This window comes from Fomitopsis serialis (assembly GCF_022376445.1).
Source record: "Fomitopsis serialis strain Sig1Antser10 chromosome Unknown B0H18scaffold_53, whole genome shotgun sequence".
Classification (NCBI taxonomy): Eukaryota; Fungi; Basidiomycota; class Agaricomycetes; order Polyporales; family Fomitopsidaceae; genus Fomitopsis; species Fomitopsis serialis.
In genome coordinates this window covers 211,709-239,268 of record NW_025955013.1, presented here as the reverse complement: position 1 = coordinate 239,268, position 27,560 = coordinate 211,709, and the positions used below count along the sequence as shown (strand labels likewise).

General features: G+C 55.6%; 9 protein-coding genes across 9 annotated transcripts; 3 read left to right on the top strand and 6 right to left on the bottom strand.

Moving 5' to 3' along the window:
- The first annotated feature begins 8 nt into the window (after positions 1-8).
- On the top strand, positions 9-872 carry B0H18DRAFT_515068 (uncharacterized protein). Its single transcript, XM_048038391.1, has 3 exons — positions 9-41; positions 162-228; positions 276-872. The coding sequence occupies exons 2-3, from the start codon at positions 218-220 to the stop codon at positions 667-669; spliced, it is 405 nt and encodes a 134-aa protein (XP_047891447.1). The 5' UTR covers positions 9-41; positions 162-217; the 3' UTR covers positions 670-872.
- A 202-nt stretch (positions 873-1,074) lies between these two features.
- Positions 1,075-3,321, bottom strand: B0H18DRAFT_956252 (SWIRM domain-containing protein; the record flags this gene model as incomplete). The annotated part of the gene is made up of 2 exons (XM_048042443.1): positions 1,075-2,598; positions 2,650-3,321. The coding sequence occupies 2 exons, from the start codon at positions 3,319-3,321 to the stop codon at positions 1,075-1,077; spliced, it is 2,196 nt and encodes a 731-aa protein (XP_047891446.1).
- Positions 3,322-3,552: 231 nt separating this feature from the next.
- Positions 3,553-6,227, top strand: B0H18DRAFT_514998 (uncharacterized protein). Its single transcript, XM_048038389.1, has 2 exons — positions 3,553-3,721; positions 3,783-6,227. The coding sequence occupies exon 2, from the start codon at positions 3,786-3,788 to the stop codon at positions 6,087-6,089; it is 2,304 nt and encodes a 767-aa protein (XP_047891445.1). The 5' UTR covers positions 3,553-3,721; positions 3,783-3,785; the 3' UTR covers positions 6,090-6,227.
- Positions 6,228-7,210: 983 nt separating this feature from the next.
- On the top strand, positions 7,211-9,525 carry B0H18DRAFT_1120909 (carboxylesterase from carbohydrate esterase; the record flags this gene model as incomplete). Its single annotated transcript, XM_048034230.1, has 6 exons — positions 7,211-7,328; positions 7,381-7,741; positions 7,801-8,565; positions 8,615-8,747; positions 8,803-9,128; positions 9,189-9,525. 6 exons carry the CDS (start codon positions 7,211-7,213, stop codon positions 9,523-9,525), a joined length of 2,040 nt encoding a protein of 679 aa, XP_047891444.1.
- A 198-nt stretch (positions 9,526-9,723) lies between these two features.
- B0H18DRAFT_1018051 (uncharacterized protein) lies at positions 9,724-13,314 on the bottom strand. Its single transcript, XM_048029344.1, has 6 exons — positions 10,869-13,314; positions 10,624-10,795; positions 10,360-10,568; positions 9,899-10,294; positions 9,817-9,840; positions 9,724-9,742 (listed from the first exon to the last, which is right to left on the bottom strand). The coding sequence occupies exons 1-4, from the start codon at positions 13,215-13,217 to the stop codon at positions 10,196-10,198; spliced, it is 2,829 nt and encodes a 942-aa protein (XP_047891443.1). The 5' UTR covers positions 13,218-13,314; the 3' UTR covers positions 9,724-9,742; positions 9,817-9,840; positions 9,899-10,195.
- Positions 13,315-16,634: 3,320 nt separating this feature from the next.
- B0H18DRAFT_1184680 (uncharacterized protein) lies at positions 16,635-18,879 on the bottom strand (the record flags this gene model as incomplete). The annotated part of the gene is made up of 8 exons (XM_048036000.1): positions 16,635-17,102; positions 17,158-17,249; positions 17,313-17,501; positions 17,554-17,801; positions 17,938-17,970; positions 18,031-18,114; positions 18,450-18,726; positions 18,790-18,879. Coding segments are annotated over 8 exons (1,353 nt in total), but the record flags the coding sequence as incomplete, so codon positions are not given.
- Positions 18,880-19,839: 960 nt separating this feature from the next.
- B0H18DRAFT_1018045 (Coatomer, alpha subunit) lies at positions 19,840-21,543 on the bottom strand. The gene is made up of 4 exons (XM_048029343.1): positions 21,242-21,543; positions 20,864-21,187; positions 20,539-20,811; positions 19,840-20,485 (listed from the first exon to the last, which is right to left on the bottom strand). The coding sequence occupies exons 1-4, from the start codon at positions 21,527-21,529 to the stop codon at positions 20,240-20,242; spliced, it is 1,131 nt and encodes a 376-aa protein (XP_047891441.1). The 5' UTR covers positions 21,530-21,543; the 3' UTR covers positions 19,840-20,239.
- Positions 21,544-23,595: 2,052 nt separating this feature from the next.
- B0H18DRAFT_848929 (WD40-repeat-containing domain protein) lies at positions 23,596-24,605 on the bottom strand (the record flags this gene model as incomplete). Its single annotated transcript, XM_048039582.1, has 3 exons — positions 23,596-24,022; positions 24,251-24,335; positions 24,557-24,605. Coding segments are annotated over 3 exons (561 nt in total), but the record flags the coding sequence as incomplete, so codon positions are not given.
- A 300-nt stretch (positions 24,606-24,905) lies between these two features.
- On the bottom strand, positions 24,906-27,552 carry B0H18DRAFT_1018042 (PIN domain-like protein). The gene is made up of 5 exons (XM_048029342.1): positions 27,396-27,552; positions 27,282-27,344; positions 27,070-27,232; positions 25,746-27,020; positions 24,906-25,689 (listed from the first exon to the last, which is right to left on the bottom strand). The coding sequence occupies exons 1-5, from the start codon at positions 27,434-27,436 to the stop codon at positions 25,210-25,212; spliced, it is 2,022 nt and encodes a 673-aa protein (XP_047891439.1). The 5' UTR covers positions 27,437-27,552; the 3' UTR covers positions 24,906-25,209.
- Between the last annotated feature and the right edge of the window lie 8 nt (positions 27,553-27,560).

Below are 27,560 nucleotides of genomic sequence, written 5' to 3'. Positions count from 1 at the left end.
GCGCGTACTTCGGGACGGCACCATATATTACCTTGTGTGAGGCGTCGAACTTCTGTGTTCATGCTTACAGAAGATGCTAACTTCGAATGTGCTCCAGCATACTCGGCAAGTCAACCCATGACTTGTCCTTCGAGTTGCTTCTGACCGTGAATACCCACCAGTCGCCTTAATTCTGTGTATTATCTCGCCCTACACGTCCAACACATTCCTCGGAGTCATGGTGACTGTGTGCGTATCTGCTCTCCTCATTGTGAAATCGGCTGACCGTCGATTAGCTGGCTATCCGCAATATTGTCATTCTCGGTAACGACGTTCTCTACGCACTTCTGTGTCATTCGCACCGTTGACTTGAAGATAATTTCCCCAGGGCGCTCACCTCCTTCTCAGCCTCCGCGCTCTCGCCGCAGAGCGCGAACGACTGGACATTGCCACACCGGACATATCCGAAGACGTGCCAGAGATCAGCCAAGGCCTGAGCATCCCCGACACCGACGCTCAGCGGTCGCCACTGGAGATTCACGAGCTCATGCCCCGCCTGCCGCAGCCCGCCCGTTCCCTTCGACGGCCTGTGACAGACCGTCGGACGCAAGAATCCCGACGTCAACAATTGAGCAGGAATCCAACTTGGTTACAGGACTGGGAGTGCATATAGTGATCTACATTTACTGACAGTGATACCGAACTTTTCTTGAACACCAGCGGAACTGCTGTTTACACGTATAATCGTCGTAATGCTACTATCCTGATACGAATGCTTTCGCCATCATGTTGCTCGATCGCTCAACCTACTTATGTATCATACCATACTTTTTTGAGGCTGCCCCACTAGTAGTCAATAACACGAGACAGTTGCTAGACGGACTACGTACCACCATGATCTTCCTCAGCCTCGAGTCAGCTGCGCGTGGTGTCACCACACACTTAAACCCAAGATTGCCAAGCATTCGGAGAAACAATAAGATTAGGCACTACTTACGAGGGCGTATGTACACACTTATATACAGTAGACAGGCAGCCGAGAGGAATAAGAGCATATTTACGACATGACAGACACAAGCAAAGCGAACAAGCCCATCAACTCAGCTGCGCGACGTTCCCACCAGGGATAGGACCGGAGGTGGCGTCCAGAGGCGTACCAGCAGGCACCTCGTTAACTCTCGCGCCTTGACCGTTCGTAGCCAAGGCCGTCTGTGCCTGCTGGGCAGCACCGACGAGGTTGGCAGGCGAGCCGCCGTTCGCGTTCTTTGTGAGCTCAGAGCGCACGTTCTCGAGCATCTTCCGCAGGCCGACCCGCTCGCTGACGAGCGCCATCCGTGCGCTTTCGAGACTCCGCCGCTCGTCCTCGAGCAGCTCCTCGAGTTCCTCGAACTGCGCCATCTTCAGCTCGAGCTTGGTCAGCGTGAGCTTGATCAGCGTCGCGATCGTGGACTTGATCTGATTGTCCTCGGCGTCTGCGAGCGCGTTTGCTGCTTTCGCGGACGACTTGAGTGCCAGAGCCGCTGCGCGTTGCACCTTCGAGTGAGGAAGGGTGGCAGTGGGTTTTGGCGGTGCGGACTCAGAGTCGACAACCATCGAGTCTCCAGACGTCTCTTGTGCCGTTGAATTCTCGCCGCCGGTGGATTCACCAGGCTGAGCGGAAGATGTATCTTTTGGCGCGTCCTCGTCCATACGATCCTCGCTGAACTTCTCGGCACTCGAATTCCCTACCTCCGTCTCTCCGCCCTCCGCAGGCTTCTCTTCCGTCTTGCCCTCCTCCGTCTCCTCCTTATCGCCATCGGTGAGCGCGTGGAGAGCTGTCTTAGCTGCTTCCGCAGCAACGCCAGGGTTAATCACGCCAGCCAGGAAGGCGACTACGCTCATGACGGGGTTGTCCGCCTGCTCGAAGGGCAGCCGCGCATATCGCAATGGGCCCATGTTACCCTCCGTCTGGACATACGGGTCCTCGATCGGGAGCTGCAAGAACTTGCGGATGCACTGCTGGGCAGATCTCGAGCCGACGTGCTCCTCGACTGCCGACCAGTCGTCGTCGTACATCTCCACACCCTCGAGCAGGAGCAAGATTTCCTGGTCCGTCCAGTCGTCGTCCGCACCAGTGCCACTCCCGTGTTGTAGGCCGCCTGCGTTCGACGCGGCTGTGAGCTTCACAAAGTCACCGCTGAACATCGTCGAGGGGAAGCGCCCGTCGAGATAGCATGGCGGGCAGAGCTCAAAGTTCTTCTGCTTGAGCGAGTGGTACCGCTCCGCCGTACAGTCGACCCCACACGTGTCGCATTGGTACTTGACCGCTATCTGCCGCTCGACGCCGTTAAGTCCGTTCGCGGTGCTGGCGAGGGCGCTCGCTTCGCCTGCGCTCACTTCGCGTGACGATTTTGAGGTGGTCTGGTAGATAGACGAGCGGAGCTCGAGGGAGGCGAGAGTAGGGGTCGATGCTGGCTTCGCTGCGCCGTTGACGGTGGGCGCACCGCCGGCTGGATTTGGTGGATTTGGTGGCTTCGTCCCTGGGTGCAGGGATTGGAGGCCCCGTGGCGTGTCAAGAATGACACGGAAGTGGCCGGTGAAGGGGGGTGCCAGAGCAGCTGGCCGTTGGTCCGGGTCGATCTAGAATAAAATTCGTCCCAGATACACGTTCAGAAGGCAGTGAGCACGTACCTGGTAGTTGATGAGGCCCCATTGCTCGAGGAACGCGTGCACCCGCATGATCGCGCATACGTCTCCTGCGAGGTTTCTGCGACACGCAGTCACAGTGAGATACTCGGTGGGTCGCAGCCGGTATGTGTTGACCATGAAGTCGCGGTAGTCTTTGTAGATCGAAGGCGTTTTCGATCGGTGCCGAGAGTTGAAGTATTCGGGAAGGGCACGCCGCTCAATTGGGTGTATCTTGGACATGTCGAACCAAGCGGAATACGAGGGTATAATGACTTCGTGCGTCTGGGCAGCGAGATACTTTCGTGCTTGGTCCTCGAGTCGTAGCCTTGTCGCCTCAAGCTGAGCGGGGTCTTCCTCGTCGTTCTCATCTGCTGACTCTGCCTCCTCGTCACCCGCGTCGCCGCCCTCCGCCATGGACACGTCTCCGCCATCCTCTTCTCCTTCCCCCTTTAGCAAGCGCGCAGGGACCGCTGAGGCAGGCTCGCTTGAACTTGCAGGCGCATCTGGCGGGGGAAGATTCCCGACGTCTCCTCCTTGGACGGGTTCTAGTTCGCTTCGTTTTCCAGCAGCATTGTCAGGGTCGACTGGTGTCGCCCCTTGGTTTACAGTCAGTCGGATCCGCTTCGCGTCGGGATTGCTTGGTTGTGGCGAGGCGGTACGCTTCGGCGAGGACATTGCAGTCAAGAGAGCAGACGGTAGTTAAAACAACACCGTTGCTTAGGCCAAAAAATGAAAAAGATGAGCCAGTCAGACCGGGGAGGAAGGGGAGCTTGGCTGGAGGTTTGAACGATTGAACGAACGGCGAGCGCTGCAGATGGGCGCGACGACTGGCGTGACTGGCGCGTCGTGACTGTGTTACACGTGACACTCTTCCCTAAGTCACAGTGGGCGTCGATCTGCTACGGCCTCCCACTTGCCCACGTACTCGTCGTCCTCCGCTGGCACGCTTCGTCCTCCCGAATGCCTCAGCTATCCAGGCAGTTTCAGCGAGCGCAATACTCACGTAGGATTGATTGAAATTCCGGTGCTTCCGGAGATCTCAGCGAGAGAGGCAAATTAGCTAGCGGGTTGCGTGGTACGCATAAATCGCATGCTAAATCTGAAGAAATGTATCGTCTCATTCGTTACGGCGACAGTGTATGGCTACGTATGCACTCAGAGGCGCATCATGGCGTTCACTCCTCGCACGCACGTCTCTGGAGACTTTGGCAGCGTCTCTGCGTCCTCGCGCGTGGTCACTCGCCGCATCGTCAAAGCAATACTTCAGCCTTTCCGGGGAACCACCTACGATGCAGGCCATGAAACAGATGAATTACCCGAAGCTCCCCGCCGACTCGTCGATTTTTGAAGGGGCTGAGGAGGACTATCAAGCTTGGCTAGGTGCTGTTCAGACGCATACACCTCGTGCGACGGCCGACATGCCAGCGCAGCTCATTGCCCAAGGAAATTTCGAGGAAGCGGAACGCTTACGGAACGAAATGCAAGAAATGCGGCTCCGACCTAGCGGCTCACCAGTGTTTTTGGACGCAGCGCTGCACGTCCTTCGCACGAAGTACTCCAGCCTGCATGAGCGACGCACTGCCTTCCAGAAGTGGTATGCATACATTCCTCACGTCTCGGCCAAACGTCCGTTGTCTTATCGGACGAATCCCGTCTTGGACGCGCTACTTCAGAACCCCATCATCGATCTTCCCCTGCTGAAGGTGTTCGTCCTCACGAACGTAGGCAAAGGGTATTTCCTGCTCGGACACGTTGATATTGTGCGCGACTTCGTCCGCCTTGCGGAACCTGCGGACAGCGTACGCTTCCTTGATGCGTTGTATGACAAATCCGTTCAGGGACTCGGAACCATATCTTTTTATGAACAATCGCGCCCATCTAGCAACACCAATACGCGGATCCCTCTGTCCACGGAACGCGCAAGAGCCAGGATGAACAGGATGCTGAAGGAAGCCTATGGAACTGCAATTAATCAATTTTGCAAGTCGGACCGGACTGACGTAGCGATCACTATGCTCCAGAAGGCGCGGCAGAGAAACATTCCGGTGCATGCGCTCATCTACTCGCGCATCATCGACAAGCTGGAGAGTACCTTGGATACTCAGAACTTGTCGCTTGTGAAGCAGCTCTACGAAGACAGGCCAGCAGGTAGCCCAGCCCCTCCGAGTCTGCGACCAGCCCGATCTCTAGAGTTTCGCAACACCCCTATCCAACTGTCCGACCACAACAACTTCTTCACGCGACCCCTCCTAGCGGGCGCACTCCGCATCCTACGCCGACACATATCTACCCTCTCTTGCCCGAACCCCAGTGTCCTCATGCACGTGGTGTCCGCCTGCACCCGCTTCCGCCACCCTCGCATCCTATCAATCCTGCGTAAGAGAGCATACAGAAACACGCACACCGCCATGATTTGGGCCCTGGCCGAGATGCACTTCTACTATTCGTGCCGCTGCTCGCAGGCCGTCAGCCTCGTCTTCTGCAACAACTTCCGTATGGTCGGCATCCCTCGCCAGGCATCCCACTATGCGTGGTTCATACGCGATGGCCGCATCCCCGATTGGTTCCCGCCGCCTGTGTCGATATGGCATGCACAGGCTATGACATCGCTATTCCCCGTCAAGCGCAAGATGTGGCCATCGTCCCACCACACGGCTCTTGTCTGGCGCGCTTGCGTCAAGGAGGTTAAGCACACGATGTCGTTGCATCGGCTGTATGCGGAGTTACTGGATCAAGTGAGGGCCACTCGAGAGGTCAAGAGTCTGTCTCCGCCCGAGTCCGCGCAGAAAGGAAGCTCCTCGGCTTCCGCCAGCCACTCCGTGCTCCCTGCTGGCATTCAGCCTGCGGTTACAGAGTCACCCTACCCGGTGCCGGTTCCACCGTCGTACATCTACGACGATGCCCACTTCAACGTGTTCGTACGCGCCTTCGGGAAGACGAACTCTGCCGCCGCTGCGCGGGTCGTTGCCGACATGTATCGACTGGGCATCACTCCGGGCGTGGAGACCATGGTTTCCCTCCTCCGCTCTTTCGCGGAACGTAGAGACACGGACAAGTTGATGCAGCTCTTTGGGCGGATGGAGGCGACAGCCGACGCGGAAGCCGCACGCGGCGACAGCGTTACCGCGGCCTCGAATACGAGGGCAGCCCTTCCGCCCCCGAACCTCGCCGCGTACCTCGTCGTCGTCAAGCACTTGACCATCCATCATCGACTGAAGGATGCATCAGACGTCGCTCGGCGCATGCTTACACGGCTGGAGTACCAGCTCGGCACGAGTACCACCGCGGACCGGTTGCTCGTCAAGCTCGTGAACCTGCTCTCTATAGCTGAGGGCAAGTTTAGGGAGGACGGTGGGGCGGTTGAGCTGATCGCTGCTATCCGTACCGCGCAGAAGGCCCCGAGTTCGTTGATGGATGTCTTGGAACCCTCGTCGCTGCAATAGCGGTCTTTTATCCTGTGGCGTGGGTCATCGCTTGTCACGGGCATGTCAAGGCATTCCGGTGCTCAGGATAATACTCGGGCCACGGCGATCGTGAATAGCGGGCGCTCATCGTCTCGCGTACCAGACAAGGATGGATGGCCATGTCATATCCGGTCGCGACGTGGGTCGCTGTGGCGTGATCGTCGCGCACGTCCGTGCCCTGCGGCTAGGTGGCGGCCCAATGACGGCGAAGAGATGGAGAGGCGGATCCAACGTACTTAGACGACGGCCTGCGCATCAAGGTGACCCGTCTGATGGAGAGCTGGATCCTGGGATCACTTGTGATGGGTACGTGTAGGTGCCCGTTGGTGCGGAGCCTACCGTGGTACATGTCGCTACACTGACAGCAAACGCAAAGGCTGGCGTTCGGATGCCTCTCCTCGGTTGATGTACCATAATAGTGCGTATCAGCGAAGATCCCTCTGAAGAAGGCCTCGGTGAGCCGTTCGTGCCGATGTCTTGACTGCCTATCTTGCCAGTCCGAGCGTGCTATCGCATGTACATATGATCTGGTACGCTTGTACTCGACTTGAAGTAGCGTTTCGTGTGCACTCCCAGTATCAGAAGCCAGGTTCACGTCCTTGGTTTTCCATGCGGAATGTTCAGTATCCCTAATTCATCCGTCTAGCTTCCGATTACAGCTCTACTCATGCACTGTACACACGGTGATAGGAGGCGCATGGGCCGCGATCACAAGCCTCAGATACGTTTGAGGACAGTCTTCGGGTCAGGTGAGTTAACTGTCGCATCCTTTTGCTCGAGGAGTGGGGGCGTTTACTCGGAGAAATGGTAGTCACGAGAGTGCGGATGCTGCTGTTACTTTCTCAAGTAAACCCGGCCATGCCAGGCATCATGATCCTCCCCTGCTGCAGCACATGAGAACACATGGGAGTAGACTTGTCGATGACTGATCACGAACTCACACAATCCCTGTATTCCTGGTCAGCGGGAAGAGACGAGCGACAGCACGGGGAACTCGTTCGTCGGCATATATAACTCGGCGGTCTACAGAGGGACTAAGTTCTAGCTACTGCTCGTACTTTTGGCAAGACTTGCCTCCGTGGACGCGCGAGCCGGACGAGATGGACTTTATCGCATTGACGCTCGGATGTCTGGCTGCCATCCCTGTGGCAGCTTCATATACCATCCCAAGTTCCGGCGGAAGCGATATAACGCTGCTGTACTACAACGATGTCGATGGTGAGCCATCTTGGCAATTACTGTCTACCTATTGCTAACGGTTTGTTCGCAGTTCATACCGCGTCTGAGCACCAAAGTGTACTCCTCCTGTCTCCACTCTTGAATTCAGAAGCAGATTCTGCATGCGCTAGTTTGGGAGAAACGCTCCTTCCGGTCAACGAGTCGTTCTACCACACGGAGCTAATTCCATCGCTCCAATATCAGGTTTACCAGGGCCACTACAGCGAAGCCCAGTTGTATTGGATCCAATCGACTGGTAGCTCCTGCGAAGCAGTCAACTCACTTGGCTTCGTCGTGCCAGCTCCCTGCGCGCTCCAACTGCCAGCACTCTGCAGTCAGAGTGCACAGTTCGGTGCTTCTCCTGAACCAGCGAACTCTCTCACCGTTCAGGCTAACGACCTGACAATCACTGGGTACGCGCGAGCATCCGGAGATTCCTCGTCGTTTTTTATCTTACGTTCTGCTATTCTAGCTATCGTGATCAACTGTCATTCCGCTTCGAAGGCATCCCATATGCTGATCCTCCCGAGCGATTCACGTATCCGACAACATGGACAGGGAGCAAAACCTTGAACGCGACAGCATTTGGGTCCGAATGCGTCCAGTCTGGCGTCCCCAATGGCAGCGAGGATTGCCTTTTTCTCAACGTCTGGACGCCATACATCCCAGAGGACCCGTCCACCGCTCCCTCTTCGAAGCTAAAGCCAGTCTTCTTCTGGATTCATGGCGGTGCCTTCACGGGCGGCACCGGATCCGACCCGACGTTCGCGGGCGGCAACATGGCGTCGCGCGGGGACGTCGTCGTCGTCACGATCAACTATCGTCTATCCACCCTCGGCTTCCTCGCTCTCGAGGATGGGAAGACGAACGGGAACTTCGGGCTTGCTGACCAGGTCGCGGCGCTGGACTGGGTCAGAGAATACATCACGGCGTTCGGCGGGGACCCCGATCGCATCACGATATTCGGGCAGTCTGCTGGCGCGGGCTCCGTACGCGCCCTCTTAGGCTCGCCGCAGGCAATTGGCAAATTCGCCGCGGCGATCCCAATGAGCAACTTGGCGGGTTCGGACTATGCGACGACGTACTCGCTGTACTACACCATCCCTGAGGAAGTGACCGCAGTAGTGGAACCGATCTTGGAGGAAATTGGGTGCAATGCAACGGATGCGGCTGGTGCCCTTGCATGTCTGAAGGCCTACGACGCATACGAACTCGTCACTTTGACCAACGTAGCGAGGTTTGTGGGCCGCATTGCACTATTCGCCCTACTTACTTTGTTCGAACAGATTCGTCGTGGTCGATGGAACGTACGTGACCAGGACGGGTTTGATCGTCAATGGCACAGCGAGTCCAGTAGCAAATGTACATACCATGATGGGCTACATGCGGGACGATGGTGCAGCGTTCATCGGATATCCGGTAAGCCTCCCTTACCCTCGTCCACTTAGCGGAATGATCTTACCTTACGCATCAGAACACTACCAACCTGACTGCAGCGCTCATTGCGCAGTCGCTTCCTACCGCTGTGGTCGACAACTCGCTGTTTCCCGTACAGACTGGACCGAACGCAACCTACGACGTCTTCAACGTCACTGCCGGGGTGGCGACGGATGTAGAGTTCCGGTGCCTTGACCAAGCAACGGCGTACTACGCCGTTCAACACAACCTTTTCCAGAGCGTGTGGTTCTACGAGTTCAACCGGAGCTATCAATCAGCTGGATGGAGCCCGAACTATCCTGTTTGCAACGCACCTGTCAGCGATGAATTCCCGTATGGCGATCCTTCCCAAGAGTATTTCAAGTGGGTTTTGTTTGTCACACGTATGTTGTGAAGATACACTGAAGTATTGTCACCATCCAGATGTCATTCAGGAGAGCTGTACTACGTGTTCGGCAGTCTACCGAGCACGTCCCCTTACCGCGACGAACTTGACCTTCCTTTCATGCAGCGTACGATCGATGTGTGGACTTCCTTCGCGCGCACTTATAATCCGAACCCGGACCCAGCGTATCTGGCAGTCCGGTGGTACAACAACACGCTTGCTGCCATCTACGCAGAGGAGCCTTGGGAACCAGTCACCTCTGCGAACCTGAACACGGCGCCGTTGCGGACGTTGCAGTGGACTAGCTTCATGGGTCCATTCGCGGAGCAGGCGCAATGCGATTACTTGGATTACTCTTTGGATTATTACGTCTGAGGTGTGTGGTTCCTGAACAGGCTTTCAAGAATCCAGGAAGTTGCATAGTACGGGCGGCTTAGCAGTCAATGGGCTGTGCAAGATTGTCTCGAAGGGTTCAGTCGAGTCCGAGTAATTATGGTCCACGTATGGCATGACATCGTCCACATAATGACAGAGGCGTGCGCGTGATTGACAGAAAGCTACGGATATCTCTATACCTGCAGGAGAACGTTTGAAGGTGAGTTTCTTGCTGGGCCTTTTTATGTTTAAGTCTCCGACTCCTGGCTCCTCGCTAACCTGATTAAATGCAAGGCCCCCTCCTCCCGTGCATAGGTACTTGGGTCCTCTACTCGGAGTGCATTGGCCCTGATACAGCGAAACCAACCAATAGCTGTGTGTATAACCGCCGTATGCCAGGGTACAGGCCTAATGCGTGGCAGCAAGGCGAGGGTAATGTACATACCAGTAGCATCACTGAGAACACGGTTATATTGCGTGCCAATTACAACAAGACTCGCCAAACCAAGGGGCATCGTTCTATCGTGATACACGTCGAGTCATTTCCTTCGTGAAGGGTTAAGGGATCATATACATGCACGACAAAGCACATCAATCGGAGCAAGCGCACTCGCATTAGCGATAAATAACTGAGCAGCGATCATGAATGGCATAAGAGTCCGAAGTCACATCACATCTCGTTCTTGATCATTATACTGAAACAGTGTTCGCAGAACGGCAGGCCGTCTCTCTGGAAGAAGGACGGGTTCTCAAATGGCTGGTCACAACCCTGAAGAGACACATGCACGACGATCAGCAACGCAACATCAGCGCGCGCATCAAGAGGAGACGCACCGCGCATGTGAAGCACTCCCAGCAGTACTTCCCGCCCAGCGCCTCCACCGCCCTCATCCCATCCCTGATGGGCTTCTTGCACTTCTTGCACTTGGGCAGGCGCAAGCGCACGTGACACTGTTCGCAGTACGGGTGTCCGCGGTAGACGGTGAACCCCACATCGCCTTCCCCACTGCTGAAGTCGCCGTCTCCCGAGAACGTCTGCCCGCCTAAGCACAGAATGAGCACGGAAGTCCGAAAACACATATCTGATCAGACACGCACCTCCGGCTGGCCGGAATGAACTCCCTTTAGGATCCATGAACGGGTCCCCGCACTCTGCGCAGAAGAAGTGCTGCTGGTGGTATGTGCGCTTGCCTAGCTCGTGGTCGTCCAGCGTGATGAAGCGCTCGTCGATGATCGACGTCTTGCAATGGTAACACTTGGGCGCGAACGCCTGCACCAGCCACGTTAGAAACTCACGCTACACACTATTCCAGGGATGGGCGAAGCTCCGGAATGAAACGCACCTCGTGGTAGTCCAAGTTGCAGTATGCCCTCCCCTCGTGCTCGTAGCTGCTCAGGTTCTCCAGCAGCTCGTCGCACACGCAGCACCGGAAGCACCCCGGGTGCCACTTCGCCTGCATCGCATACACCGTCCTTCCAACGATCGCGCCCCCGCACCCTCCGCACGTCAGCCCAGGGCCCTTCCTGATAACCCGCTCGAGCGGGCTCCTCGAACCGACTTTCTTCGCCTTCCTCGACGCGCCACCGATGCTAATCTGCGGCACCGACGAGTCGTCATCCGCGTCCCCAACCGAGATGCTCGGAATTGGCGGGGCGTCGTCATCGGCACCCGATATGTTGATGATAGGCCCACCAACATCGTCGTCACTCGAGCCCGACACGCTGATGGAGATCGCTGGCACACCGGAAGCCACACCATCGCTGTCCGAACCCGAGTCCGAGTCCGCATTCGCAGGGAAAGACACCTTAGGAATTGGCTGGCGGGCTCCTGCCCTGATAGTGTTCGGTTCGAAGGTGCCATTGGCGGCCGGTACGGGTGTCCTGTTATTCTGGGTGCGGCTAAGCGAGTCCTTGCGCGGGGGCCGGGCCACGACCGGCGGAGGCGGCTGCGGGAAGGACGACAGAGTGAAGACCGAGCCGACGGAGTCCCTGGAGCGTAGCGGGGGGCGTGTGGGGGGAGACGAGGCGACGACGGGGGAGGGCGAAACGATGGGTGGATGTGGCGGGGCGAATGGAGGCGGCGGCGGGAAGGACGAGAGAGTAAAGACGGAGCTGTCCGACACACCAGACTGCGGGGGCGTTGCGGAAGCGGGCGACTCGTACGGCGTGTGCGCCGAACGGGCTGGCCGGGGCCGTGTCAGTTCGTCTGTACGTATCGACGGTCGCCTCGCGCCGCGAAGGGGGCTGGTTGGTGCCGGTCGCACAGGGGACGGGGAGCGTCGGAGAGAGGGGGGCGGCGCATCGTCGAGGCTCTCCAGTGCAGCCGGTGCGCGAGGTAGCTGCGGCAAGCCTGCAGGCCAGCGTCTCGTTATGGGCGGCGCGTATTGCTGCGCCGGGACAGTCGGCACGGACTGGGAATGACCGTGGCGTGACGGTGGGCGTGGGTCCAAGTCCACATTGCCTCCAGGGTCGTGCAGGGACATTTCTGCAAACCGCGAGGTCGCGCTTCGTTGCGTGGTATTCGAGTCTCTGCTTGCGCTCGAACGGATCTGCGATGGGAGATCTCGAATGCCGTATTGCGGGCTCGAGCGACCTGCCCAGTCCTGTGGACGCGAAAGCAACGCACTCCCAGCGATGTCATCATCATCAGAGCTCTCTGCAGAACCTTCCCGTGCACCGGGCGATGGACTCGGCGAACGGACGAGGGGTCGTCCGTTAGGCTGTGGCAGTTTCCGAGGAGGCGAGCTTGTCTGGCCTGCAGACGGTTGCTGTGACTGGTGCCCGGACTGGCTCCGGGACTGACTACCTGGTGACTGTGGCAGCGGACGTACTGACGGTGGTGGAGTTGGTGCGGGGCCCGACACAGTACTCCGTCGCTCGACTTGCGGTTGGCCTGGCGTAGGTAGGGCACGCTTCCAGTGCGGTACGAACCTCTGACCAGACGGGGTACCGAGCGGGAGTACGGCCTCGGCAACGCTTCGCGCCTGCGCAATGGGATGCGGGGAGGCCATCTGCGCCTCGGCGAACGTACGCTTGGTCGGGCTGGGACTTCGCGCAAGGTTCGGTTGCCCAAGGGACCGCGGTAACGCTGGTTGAGGAAGGGGACGAGGAGGACTTACCGCGACGGTCGGCTTCGGTTGTGGTGCCCGAGGCGACGTAGGAGTGGTGGGTCGCGCAGGTGTCGGAATGGAAGAGACCGAGAGGGATGTCCTGTGAGTAGGCGCAGGCGGACCAGGAGATGGCGTTGGTTGAAGCGGCGGGTGGGTAGAGATGGAGTTACTCCGTGCTGCGCGTCCCGGGTCGGGCAGCGGTCGTCTCGTAGGTCCAGGCGACGGTGTCGTATGTCGCGGAAGGGCACCGTGTTGTTCGAATGAGGGTGCGTAGCTTGCCTGTGGTGAAAATGTAGGCAGGGCAGCATACTGAGGATGTGGAGGATGTCCGTAGGCAATGGCCTGTGGTTGGGCAGGCAGAGGCGACTGTGCAGCATGCGCAGCAATTCCAGCGTGCGCATGCCCGGGATATGTTGTAGCGGCATGAGAGTAGGCAGCGTTCACGTTCACATGGTTATAGATCTGCTGCTGAGGGAGCTGCGGCTGTTGCTTGAGGTAAGCCTGGTACGGATAGGACTGAGTTCTAGGGTCATACTGCGTCGCCATCCCAGGCTGGGGGTAAGTGTACGCGTTGTGCGCCATGATTATAGCACCCTACTCCTTTCAAACATCAATCGACAGCTACGAGGCCAGCAGAGACGAGAACGACCAGGAGAAGGTAGACTGGTAAGATCTGTAGCATAAGAGACCGGTCTCATTGCTTAGACGCCTCGCCTGCATCAATTCCCACCCGCCAGTTGCCCGCCGTTCTCAGATCAAGGCGGCACTGGCAGTGGGCGGCCGGCGGGCCAGCGCGAGGATCTGCCATCCTCTCAACGTACATTGAGCAAAGTGACCACAGAGAGAGAGCATCGGAAACAGTTGACTTCTTGGCAGATCAACCTCGATTCAAAGAACCCCCATGTATCTCAGTTGTATCCGGTAGTACAATGACTCGGATGCATCGTAAGTACACGAAATCACCGGGCCCGTAATAGTTCAATGAATAACCAAAGTATTCGCGCTGCGATTGCTCGGCAAATCCGGTGTTGACATCCGTCCACTGGAGCGTTCTGAGCGCAGATGTATAGAAGTTGGACGTCGTGACCTGTTCTCAACTTGAAGGAGCCTCTGTGTTGACCGCCGCAAGTGTCTCGCTGTAACCTCGGACAGTCAGATATTCCGCATCAGGGTTCGGATTGTACGTGCGCGCGAACGCCGTCCAGAGGTCCACTACGCGCTGCATGGAGGGTAGGTCCTGGTCATCGCGGTAGGGTTGAAGATCGCCGAGACCACCCCATACGTACATCACCTCGCCAGAGTGACATATATAATATAGTGAAACACAGTCAGTCAATCCGGTTACTCGTGTGCATGAATAGCGAAGCTATTCGTACTTGAAGTATTCCTGGGACGGGTCACCGTACGGATATTCAGCAGTAGTCAGGGCTGCGCAAACAGGGTAGTTGGGGCTGTATGCAGGTGTCTGGTAGCTTCGGTTGAACTGATAGTACCACACGCTTTCAAATCTGTTGTGCATGACACCAGACCACGCCGTGGCTTGGTCAAGGCATCGGAATTCAACGTCCGTCGCGGCCCTCGCCGTCACATTGAAGACAACGAATCTGACGTTTGGCCCCGTGGAATATGGCTCGAAGAGAGGATTGTTGGCCACACCTGTCGGGAGATATTGTGCTGCCAGAGCGGCGGCCACATTCGTGGTCGTCTAAGGGCTGAATGAGCAACAGATGGACATGCCATGCATTGGGACAGCATACCGGGTGTCCGATGAACACTGCACCATCATCTCGCATGTTACCCACCATGATATGCACATTGGCGACGTGCCCAGTACCGTTGAGGATAAGTTCATCCGTATTGATGATCGTGCCGTCTACGACATTATACCTCAAAACCTTCGATGAGTACGCTCGTTCGGATGAAGCGACTGGCCAAACGAACCTAGCTACATCGTCCAGAGTGACGAGGCTATAAGCGCCATAATCCCTCAGGCAGCGTATCAAAGGCGCCGCAACCGAGCTCCTCAAGAATGGGGTCCACCGCGACGGACACCTCTAAAGCGAGTACGTCGTCGCGTAGTCCGAGCCCGCCAAGTTGCTCATCGGGATAGCCGCTGCGAACTTGCCAATTGTCTGCGGGGAGCCCAACATCGCGCGCACGGACCCCGCCCCCGCCGACTGCCCGAAGATCGTGATACGACTCGGGTCGCCGCCGAACGCAGTGATGTACTGCCTGACCCAGTCGAGCGCCAGGATCTGGTCAGCAATGCCAAAGTTGCCGTTCGTTTGCCCATCTTCGAGCGCGAGGAAGCCGAGCGTAGAGAGTCGGTAGTTAATCGTCACGATGACGACGTCGCCACAAGAGGGTATGTTCCCTCCATCGGACTGAGACCCCGCTCCGCTCGTGAAGGCTCCGCCGTGAATCCAGAACATGACCGGATTCAGGCTGTCCCATTCTGCGGGATGTACGGGCTATAGATGTTGAGGAAGAAGCAGTCCTCACTGCCGTAAGGCGGTGGGACACCTGACTGGATCCACTCTGGCCCGTATGCTGTCGCGTTGAGTGCAGGATTCCCTGAGTACATCGTGGAGTAAGTGAAGCGCCCCGGGGCATTGGCGTACGGAATGCCCTCGAATCGGAACGAGGCTTGATCATGGTAGCTGGTATCAACACACGTCAGAATTCTAGCTATCAGGCTCACGGCCAGAACTCCGGACACGGATGTACCCAGTGATAGTCAGGTTGCTGGCGTAGACAGTGATCTCGTTCGTCGGCTCTGCGGCAGCGCCGATCGCTGAGCTCTGGCTGCAGAACGCAGGCAAGACCGTATCGCAGGAGACGGAGGAGACGTATCCCTGGACATTGACCGCCTGGCACGCGGTTCCTGATGAAGCGACCCAGTACAGCTGAGAATCTGGATAGGCTCTCATACGTTAGGTATCCAAGGGAATGCACGAGTTCCGTGGTGAAGAACGTCTCGTTGACCGGGAGAAGTGCTTCCGCTAGCGCCTCGCATGCAGTCGCTGCATCTGCTTCCGTCTTGGGGGACAGGAGCAAAGTGCTTTGATGCGTAGACGACGTGTACGCTGCATGGAAGGGCATCAGTTTCAAAGGAACAAAACGACGCGAGTGACTTACAATCGAGGTCATTGTACTAGTACAACAATGTGATGTCGCTGCCAACCGAACTCGGTGATGGGATGATGAAAGAGCTCGCCAGAGGGGCGATCGAGGCCAGGGTCAGGGCAAGGAATGCCACATTGCAACTTTGGTTCCAACGATGTCGACGTTCCGCCTGTGGAGCAGCAGAGGCTGGAGGTGAAAGTGAGCTATATAATGACTGCCTCCCTTCATATTTTCTCCGCTTCTCGGGCAAAGTGGTCGGCGGATAATGAAATGAGTGGCACGGCGTCTTACCATGGGTTCCAAGACAGCACGGAGTTACCCAGGCTACGCGAGTGCAACCGGGAAGAGTGTTCCCTCCACGTTGAGAGCACACTCGTGAATGGAACATTTCTCCGAGTAAAACCCCTTACCATAGAGACGGCCAAATTGCAGTCCGGTACAAAGGATACTGTGTATCAATACTTCAGTGCTGCCTTCTCACGAGGAGTCATCGGGCGGTCGAACATAGAACCGGGAGAGGAAATGCTTGCGGGAGCTGGCTAACAATGGATCGAGCTTCGATATTAGCAAGTACAGTGTGAAGTCTGAGATCATGAGTACGTACCCATACTATCTGAGTGCTTGAATTGAGAACTGCGAAGTTCGATTTCAATTCCAGGGCCCGTATCAACGAGTAGTGGTGCATCTGTTCTGGAGAATCGCTATAGCTGGAAGGATGCTCGTTATAGAACATTGGTACATTCCCGTAGATCTGCACGAGGCCATGACGCTTCGGCGAATAGCTTGGGCGTACATGAGATTTTGAGGTCTATATAGCACGGACGAGCATGGACTATCACCAGCCAGGAGGGCATAGTCAGTGTGCATTGTCGAGTCTGCAACATAATTAATATTAATTTAGCATGCCGACAGCCAACCGGGCTGTGTATAAAATACTGGCGAAAGGAAGACATGAATATCGTGCTGAGATGGCTCCGCTTCTCTGCTGCATCGGTAGATACCTAGTTCCTTGGGATCTGACTTTCAAGTTCGTCGTCCGTGGTCGCTCGTTTCCTCCGCCTTGGCGCACAGCAGCGCACGGTACGGCGTGTCTTTCCAAAGGCGGAAAACGCGCCAAAGACAGATCTGGAAGCGCTTCGCATGGTTTGACGAGGATTGCTGAAACAGTCGAACAGCTGCGGGACCTTGTCCTGGAGGCTCTGCGCCGACCACAAGTCGAAAACGACAGTGAGCAAGATGCAGAGTGAGACGATGGCGAAGATGAACCCGCTGAGCAGGCGAGTCCATAAGCCTGTCCCTGCTAAGCAGACCCATGTGATCGCGATGTAGAAGGCCCCCATCCTATGTACAATGTGAGCTCAGGCGATATTGATGAACAGGTATCGTCGAGACATACCCCCAGAGAAACAGTACGCTTGGCAAACTGAAAGAGATGGCCACAATCTCTAGACCATACCGCATATTCGCTCTGCCGTCAAGATAATTTGACTAGGCGGTAGAGTTTACAATGTCGTTCAACTAGCATACACGTTCAGAAGCTGGCACACGTACCGCCGATTCTGCAGTCATGTGCGCATCCAAGCGGTGTTCCCGAGAGAGAATAGTACACAAGATGATGTTGCCGAGGCTGAGGAATGTGGATATATAGCTCGCAATTTGCGCCATACTCCGGTCCGAATGGTTCGTGTCGATACTTTGGATAGCCAGTAACCCGACGTTGGCGGTCAACAATACAGTTGCCTACGGGATCCAGATGAACAAAACCACATCTCAAGTATGCGATGGCACTCACGGGGGTGATGGAGGTCTCCCAATCTTTTTGAAGATTAGTGATGAAGGCTTTCCATGGCTGATAGTTCACCGTTCGGTCTACCCAGATTTTTTGTAGCTCACCGAGATACTGGAGCGGTAGATTGAAGAACAGAGGGGATACCCATCGCAGCAGTCGCGAGGGTTTACGAGTAGATTGCTCGTACGTACTCCTATGCCGCTCTAGGCGGGCTTCACGTTCACCATGCATGTTTACAAAGCGATCCCAGGCTGCGACCATGTGAGATCTCTTGGTAAACTGCATAATTTGATGCATCAAACTCACTGAGAACAAACATAGTGCGCGCTGAGGGATAGAAATGATATCAGCGTTCACCGCCAACTGCAGAACAACAAGTCTTCTCACCTAACACCCACATCGAAGGAGCCCCAGAGTCAACTGGGAAACCGTGTCGCCGTTCCTCAGACTTATGACAGAGGAATATGCGACGTTGTTTACCTTCAATGTTCCGCGTGGCCGTTGATATCTTCTGCAGGTCGTCATAATCCCAAGAAGATGTTGATGTGGTAGACGTCGTAACATCTGTGCACACATCAATCAGAGTATGACTCAGTCATAGACGTTTTGGAGCGATCTCACCGAAGGCAAGGGTGTTCAGAGTCTCATTGACTTCGTCGAGCAACTCCTTCGACACAGAGCGCCCATGAGGAAAAAGGTACACGTGTTGCCTGTTTCTATTCAATCAACGGAGACGACGGACATTCCTGGTCAGATCTGAGTGAGCTTCTAGTATGCTGGTGGGACGAGACACCTACCCCGGAGATACTGACCAATAGAGTGATTGGACTGCATTCCCTATCCACACCTGTGTGAATCGGACATGGGAAGTAAAGGAAGGTACGTGGTCAATTGCTCACTGAGATAGAATAGGTCGCTTATAGGCCGAGCGTCGCCGCTAATCAGAGCTGAGTCCACTTCGTCCAACCAAAAGACGGAGCGTGTTGTCTCGCTGACGAGGTAATACAAGCATTCCGTCTCGTCTCGTTCATTTTGGCACAGGTATAGGACTACCTCGGTATCTGTCGGTAGACCTTGTGATATTGATAGCTCAGACCGCAACATGTCAGCAAATGCATCGAGATCTCGTGAAGCAGCCGAATCGTCCATCCAATGGTCAGTGTGGTAGCGTATATTCTGGGTTGATAACAAGTCATTATCAGTAATGATCTCTCGCTCGAAGGCTTGACACATACGTACATTTATTATCTTCGTGAAGTATACGTGACCCTCAGGATGCTCTTGACGCTTCCACAGTGATTCTGAGTCAGGCCTATGCAGAATGGAACTCAGAAGAGACTCGAGGTATGACGGGTACGTGCTCACTGTCTGAATGATGAGGTCATCGGGGGTACTTTGTCAATTGATATTGTCCAACAGGAAGGATCGCTGAAGAATATTCTAACGTTAGCAGAGCTGTTGAAGGAACGTGGCCTGAAGCTGTCACTCACAAACGGTGTCTGCATTCGTATCTCGCCTTCGATACCAACTCGGGGGTGGTCGGCTGCGGTCTACTAGGACCTGAGCGTTGGTGTTGCGTATTGCCAGAGGCATCATTTGTGGGCACCGCCATCCCACTGATTGGTACAGCGGCATTATCACGCGCGTCGAACTGCTGGTGCTCTGTTGCACCCGGATTCGCCCATGTCGGCAAGGTGATCGAGTCAGGATCCTCCCCCGACAAGCGATCATGATGTACGCGGCGGCAGGAGGAAGGAGAGGTAGAACGAGCCCGTAGAATGCTGTTCTCTTCAGGTACCGCATGACTATTGGCAAGAGAGGTGTTACTGGGACTCCTTGACAGGCTAGTCGTCCCTGCGTGTGGCGTTGGTGACTTGAAGAGAACGAAGAAACCCATGTCGTAAGCTGTGATAGTTTCGAGTAGTGCACTGTGAGCTACGTCGTAGGGCTTGAGACACGGGTACCGGGACAGAGCAGACTATGTGTACTCCCCTTTTCATCGCCATTCATTGAATAGGACAGCCGTTACACACGAGGCAGTCACGGCCTCGAATCATCGTATTACCGCCGTGTGCAGCGATTGGTCAGAATGACATCAGCAGCTCAACGGTGTCCTCCATACTCATAAGTAAGTGGATTGCCGCAGGACTGTAGCTGGATAGCAGCATAGGTTTCCCAGGCTATTTCCCACAGGATAACACCTGGTTCCAGCGTACCGAGTACAACTGTAGTACGTACCACAGTACTGCACAGTAGACAGCCCTACTACCTGAGCGTTGGAACCACAATCCGGATACTCACTGCCCTGAGACTGTCATCACAGCCCCGTGCGATTTACCTGTCTGGCTTGCGAATTAGATATATCTAGGACGCGTCGGCCACCCGCGAAGCCTGTGTTCCTTATGACGGATTCCTCGATAGGACCTGGAATAGTGTGGAACAGTACAGCGTGGCTGTTATGATCCCAGTAATGCTAGTCAAGTATGTGCGGAAGCATCACTCATCGAAAGTGGTCTTGAATGCTGGACAGTTGATGGACCACAGAACATAATATTAGAGGACGGACCTTCCTGTACATTGAGACACGGTCGAGCGCACCCGCCCTTACTAAGATATACTCTTTATTCAGCTGTACTGGTCCAAGTGTGGTGCGAAGTCAAGATACGCGTACGAATGCAGGTGGGTGCCACTATGACCGAGGAGGAGGTAGTCCGGAAGACGCGGCGCCAATTTCCGTGAGCCCGGTGAGAGGGTCGAGTTTGCCGCTGAACGCAGGAAGGTATGCGGCGTTGGTATACGGACACCGCACAGACGACGAGCCCTTGTAGATGGGCGTGTAGCTTGCGGCGCAGATCTCGAATTCAGTGAATTCGTCGTAGGATATCTCCACGGCGTCACGCGGGTTACGGTCACCAGCCGCAATCCGTTGGCGAGCCTTGCAGACGACCACGTCAACACAGACCAAAAGAAGAAGAAAGTTCAGCATACCTGCGCTACAATTTTGGGATCAGGGTTGAGCTCCAACAGTCGTCGGGCGAACCTTGCTGCGGTGACGTGGTTGTTCGCTTTCGCGAAGACGCCAATGGCACTGCGCAGCGCGATCTGCAGATGTGGTGGCGCGAGCTTACAGTGCGTGAAGTACGCCGCGAGCTCCAGGCTTCGCCGAACGTTGTCTGGCTCGTCCTTGGTGACTCGTCTGCGCTCCACTTCCAAGCTCACACCCAGGAGGTACTCCTTGGACATGGTGACCATGTCCCGCCACTAAGAAAATCATCAGCATTCGTGTATATGCAGCTGCAATCATAGTACGCACGAGTTTAGCGTCTTCGTCGGAGGCGATCGGTACGAGCAGAAGCTCGCGTAGTACAGAGCGGAAAGCGTCCTGCGCTTCCGGCAGTTTTGCACCAGAAAGTAGTCGGCACCCCTCGGTAATTTCTGCGCGTAACGCGGCGAGCGTTTTGACAGCGACAGGCAGCACTCTGCTCGAAGACGATTCTTGCGGGTTGCGCCTCAAATGCAGCTGCAAGGGAGGCAATGATGCGAGAGGCGAAAGATAGACGTGCGCTGAGCGATAGGTGGAGAGGAAGAGCGGCTTGAGGTGCACGAAGTTGACCACACCGAACTGTCTACTCAGTAACTGTCAGAAATATCGTCAGCGCTGTGAACACACGGATCCACTAGTGGCACCCACCTGCATAGCCGTGTCAAACGAACCGGCCGCAATGTGATCACCAGCGAACGGCGAGTTGCGCGTCCAAAGTTCCGTCTCGCTGATACCAGGTGCGGCGCCTGCTCCAAGCTCAACCTCCTCCTCTGGAAGTTCCTCCTCCTCCTCTTCTTCTGGCTCAAGCTCGTCAGCATCGGGGGCGAGGTCCCACGCATCTTCCTCCACTTCGGCCTCCTCCTCTTCCTCCTCTTCCTTGGCCCATTCATCAAGAGCCGAAGACGCGGTAGCACCTGTCGTGTCGTGACCGTTCATGTATGGTGCCGGCGCACCGTCTTCCAGATGACCATTAGCGAGTGCACGGTCCCAGAAGCTGTCACCGGTCAAGACCGAGGGCCAGGTCAGGTGTTCAATTGGAGTGACCACTGGCGGGGGTCGCAATGTAGAGGGACCGAACGCCGGGATGTCATCAACGTCCGCTTCAGTGAGGCCAGCAGCCTCGAGGATCTGCAGAGCGATGTCGTCGAACCCGTTTGTCTTCGCCGTGAGATAAGCAAGAGGATCTGTCGAGACATTAGCCGTGTGGTTCAAAGACTGACAGGAGGACGCACGAAGGCCGACGTCTCGCAGCACAGCGATGCGTCCCAAAATGTCGCCCGAATACAGCGCGTTGTGGAATCGAGACATAGGATCACCCCTCGAATCAGCGATCTTCTGCATCTTGAGCAGTTTGTCGGCGCTTCCCGTAGCGAGGTATAAGAAGGACAGGCGGTCGAAATTCTTCGTTTGCTGGAAGGCCTTCTCGACGATCTACAAGGCGTATGTCAGAATCCATGCATCATACAATAGAACGGAAATCAGATACCTTATGATTACCCTGTTTCAGAGCTTGCTGCGCCAATCGCTCCCAACATTCTGGTCGATCAAGTGCGCGGGCCATCTCCGAAGCGACTTCAATGTTCCCGCACTCAATCGCAAGGTCGAATCGCGTGTTCTTGTCTTGGACGAAATGTAATGCAATCTACGATTCGTGGTCAGATCGCTAATGCACTACAGTAACGATGCGGGCATACCTCAGGGAAACCCTTTGTTGCAGGTACGCGATGATACTCTGACCCAATAGATTCGACGTGCGGATAACATGCAACATCTCCTCATGATTGTTTCGCAACAGTGCCAGTTTGAAGCGGTATTCAGTCGGGTCGATGGTGATGGTCCTGGGGCGTGCAGATCGGTCTAGGCAGTGGACGGTCTTTCCCTTGACGCGCGTCAAGTAAACAGGGTTATCAAGCGTGCAGATGACGCCGTGGTCCCTGCAGTACGGTCAAATGAGGGCGACCGTCGTGACATAAAGCAGGCTTACGCACCCCTGTGCAAGACAGTACTTGATGTGGTTCAACGTCGAGTATATGAACACGCCGGAGTCATCCCAAGCACCAGACTTGATCCGAATCGTTTCGTGAATGAGGGTATGCTGCGAGAAATTCTTGTTCGCGATGGTGATCGCTATGAAATGCTCGTCAACGAATTATCAGAGTGAAATGTAATAGATGCGTACTGTGCTTGCTGAGAAGGGCGACCAATGTACCGTCCGGGCTCCACACAACATACTTGACCGGCGGAGTAGTGATCTCCGCGAGCTTCTTCTGCTGTTGGATATCATAAAGTAGCACCGACGTCGCCGAGCTGAGAATGAGGCTCGCAGTTCCGCCATAGAAGATCTCGTTCGTCTGGACCGGCGGCTTGATAGACTTGACAATAGAATTTTGCAGGTCGCGCACTTCAATCAACTATAGAATGTATCGATGAATTACCATGTTTTGAAGCTGAGTCAAGGCGAGACAAACCTGGGTGGTCTTGTTCAAGACCGCGAATCTATTCCTGGCGACGAAGATGGCGGCATGGCCACTTCCACGCTTGCCGTCTGTAGACGAGTCCTTCACCTCCCCGACGGCATCCTTCGGCAGGGCCGTGAGCTCGAACAGGCCATTGTCCGACGAAATCGTCAACACGACGGCACGCTCCGCAGGGTTATAGCTCAGCGTTCGCGGGGGGACGTACGGGCTCCCGAACTTGCGGACGCTGAGCAGACCGAGATCCGAACCGGTGTTGATGTCGTACGAGCGCACATACTTGTCCCGCACGTAGAAGACAGAGTCGCCATGCACAGCGAAGGCCGGTCGCTCACGCTCAAGCTTGAAGACGATCAAGCCATTGTCGTGGCCTACGACTACGTCAGTACAGGACGGACGCAAAACCAAAAGAAACGCACCCGCTGCGAATAGGTTCAACTCGGGATGGGCAGCAAGGGTCCAGAAGCGGTCATTCTCCCGTCGGAATGTCTGCACGGCAGATCGTTTCGTTAGGTCCCACACCCGTACGGTCTTGTCTTCGCCGCATGACACAATGAGCTCATGCTTGGGATGGAACAGCGCTGTCGACACATTGTTGAAGTGTCCCCTGCATGCGTCGACCTCCCAGGCCTTCGTGTCGCTCATACGCCAGATCTTGATTTGCCGGTCGTCCGCAGCAGAAACGATGAGAGGGAGGGTAGGGTGGAACGTCGCGTAGTTAACACCGCGGTCATGGCCTTCAAGTACGTACTTGACGGTCGAGAAGGTGTCGAAAGTATCGAAAGTGCCGCCTGGTGCCGAGTTCGGGGTGCTCTTCCTTAGACCTGAGATGTCCCAGACACGCACAGTCTGGTCTTGCGACGCGGAGACGACCAAATCCTCCTTCGGATGGAACTGCGCGGACATAACATAGTGTGAATGTCCAGTAAGGATGGCAATACAGTTGCGCGACGTGCTATTCCAGATACGGATAGTTTGATCGTCCGAAGCTGAAATCTAGGAGAGATTTCAGCGAAACGCCAACAACAAAAAACAGCTACCCACGATCCAAGGCATCTCATGGTGGAACTGCACAGTGCGAACATAATCCAGGTGACCGTGAAGCGTGAAGAGGCAGCGACGGTTCTGAGGCCGAATGTCTGCAGCCTGTCAGGAAGCGCATACACGGAGACGCGACTAGAACGTACCCCAAACTTTGATTTTGTAATCGTCTCCTCCAGTCACCAGCAACGCACGGCTCGGATGGATGTGTACACCGCGAACCGGGCCTTCATAGCTCGTGAACACACAGCCAGGGCAAGTAGTACAAGAGACGCGCACCTTCGTGTTCCTCAAACCTGTCCACCAACACACCCATCCGGTAGTTCCACAGTTGCACGCTCCCATTATGCAAAGACGCTGCGAGGAGAGGCTGAGTCGGATGGAACGCCAGGCCTCGTACTGACTTAGTTTCAGCGTGCTCGCCAGCTGCGAGGAGATGGTCGCAAACCTTTCACTCTATTGCTCTTTGACTCGAATTTTGTGAGCATAACAGACATGGTGGGCAAGAGAGCGATTGTAAAAGATCTAGAGTAAAGAGTATGCCAGAGAAGGCCGCTGGCGACGGCGGCGACGTGGTGTTTGCTGTGCGCGCAAGTTACAGCGTATACGGTGCAGTAGCGCCACGTGGCCTGCCCAGTCTTTCCAAATGTGGCAATCATCATCCACTTTCAGGGCGACCGACCGTCTCCGACCGTTCTGTTCAGTGTTCAGCTCAGCATCTAGACTGGACAAAGGAATAATGGTGAATACCATCGCATAAGCTTGGGGGAGTTCAGCGAGCCCAGAGTACAAAAGTAGTCTCATCGCGGGTGCGCGCTGACTTTGAACGGTCGACGCACCAGCACGTTATGTAACGTTCTATATGAACCAAGCTGAATGAGACATGGTACAACTCGCTGTGACTCCTGCAAACCTCCACAGAACAGACACGGCCGTCGATTCAAAAAATGGGTGATACGATGTCTATCGGTACAGGAATTGAGGGTTCGTGATAGTGCTGCTCGTCCGTAAGTACCTGGTAAGTACTGTCCATTGGTGTGTGCTATGAATTAAGTCTAATTGTAAGCATTGCAGGCGTAACGTAGTGTGCACCAAAATGAGTCATGCTGCCTGAGGATTATCGCTGAAGAAATTGCCAGACAGTGCAGAGGTATGATCGAATTCTTGCATCGCCTCGCGGTGGAGTCCATAGTTGCCCAACACTCGCATCACTTCCTCCTCGTCATACTCCTTGGGCTGCAGCAGCTCCGCGTCTGGTGTCGGCGGTAATGTCTGGAACACTGTCCGCGCGAGGCTGACTTGAGCGAGATATGTGGTGGGGTCTACCCTCGGTGTGTATCGCGGCTCGCATTCCAGCATGCGCTCGATGGAGCCGTGCGCGCGGATGAAACGAAGAGCGCGGGCGGGACCAACGTTCTTGATCCGCTGGGAAAAGTCGGTCCCAAGAAGCAGCGCGAAATCGATGAAGCCAGCACGGTCCAGCTGCAGTGTTGAACGTACATCTGTGCCCGATATCACGTATAAAGGCCCGTTCCGATTGGCAATGTTTCGTATGAGAGGAGCCTCGTAGACGAGGACGTCCTATGAACGAAGATAGTCAGTCTTCATTCAATAGAGCAAGGGTGAAGGTGCTGTACGGTGTCTTCGCTTGCAACATAGTCTGCATGTCCATGCAAGACCAGCGAGGAAGCAAGCGCCTCTGCTTCGAATGGCCCCGTTGATTCAATGCATGGTACTCCCATGGCACGGAGGATCTCTTTGCTCTCCTCATACGTCTCTGTCGTAGGCGGATGTGTCCGTCGCTCATACGACTGAGAGATGACATTGCTCTTCTCCGCTAGTGCAGCAAGTCGACATTCAGCGCCGCCCGTAATCCGCTCGGTCGGTCGAGTCTCTGATAGATGATCCCATAACTCGCCCTCTTCCGTTGTGAGTTCGTTTTGTCGCTTCGACATCGCGTGAACTGTCAAAGCTTCGTCGTGAAGGGCAGCCTTCTCTTGCTCCGAGATTACCTCGCCCGCCGTCGCAGCCGGGGCAGTCGCGGGCAATGCAGCTAATTTCGGAAGGCTTTGGCGAAACTGGAAGTACAGTGAAGCCAACGCCAACGGGATGTCCTTCGGATCAGGAAGAGGTATATTGTAGTTGGCTTCAAGGCGGAAAGCCTCCGTAGCGGCTTCACGGTGTACCTCGTCTGCTCCATGAGTGGACGATAGTTCCTTGAAGTCGCCGTGCAAACTCGAGCTTTTGGGGGTCTCGGTGTCGATATATAGCCCTTGAATGAATCGTCCTTCCGAGAGGATACCTTCAGGTTTGTCAATGACACCGTCCAGGTCCACATCGTGCTCTGCGTCGAAACCGTCGCCGTCCAGGTCGTGCTCCCCACATGCCTCTTCTTCCTCTGCCTCTTCCTCCTCCACAAAGTCTTCTTCGTCCACCTCTTCCTGATCAATCGCAGCTGCCTGTAGGACGTCGTCTGCTGAGCGGACTTCGAGCGCATCTTCGTTGGCCGATGACAAGATACCTCTATCGGCGCCCGAAGCGCACTGGCTGACGAACGTGGCAGCAGTATCTCGCTTGAGCACCTCGGAGACGTCAGAACTGTCGAGCTGTCCAAATGCTTCGTAGGGCGTTATGAAGTTTCGGATAATATGCTTCGGCAATTCTGGTTCCTTGACTGTCCTCCAAGGTTCGACGGCAGGGAGCCACGACGGTATCGAGGGTGGATGGGAGGGTACGGCGTCAGGATGTCTCGTTAATTCCCGTAGAGTGCCTGCGATCTGCTCTTGCGCTGAACTGCCCAGCGTTCGCAGCATCTGCAGCAGGCCAGCGAGCTTCCGCAACCGCTCCAGACGTTCGAGCTCAAGAGCGCCACGAGCTGAAGTGAGCCTGCGGACGTGCCGTCTTCGTTCCATCTTATCAATAAGTCAGGGACATATCGACACGCATGTATTATAGACACACCTCCAACTCCTTCGCTAGACTGCGCTCCTTCCCATCAAAGACGCAGATAGCACGCACGTCGCACTCCATGAGCTCCTTCATGATGCGATACCAGCCCAGCACATGCCGATGGCGATGAGGCATGGGCGAGAAATGCAGACGTTGGGTAATGAGCGTGCCATCGCTGCACCCGGGTGAGTTCTGGCACGAGGGTACGATCGAAGGGCACTCACATAACCACAGTCTTCCCACACAAATCTCGCAACCGATGAGGAAGGGTCTTGATAACTTCAGGGCTGCGGCCAGTGAGTGCGACGTCATGTACCTATGCAAGTTTTACGGCTCACCAGGTCTTCTGAATGAACGGTGTCAAGCCCAAAACTCCCATACGAATATGAGCTCACTAACCAAGGTACTATCCGGATATGCAGTCCATGCAATGATGACCAAACAACCCTTAGAACCGAGAGAGGTGATCACTACTGTGGAGGGAGCGAATAAAGCCTGGTCGC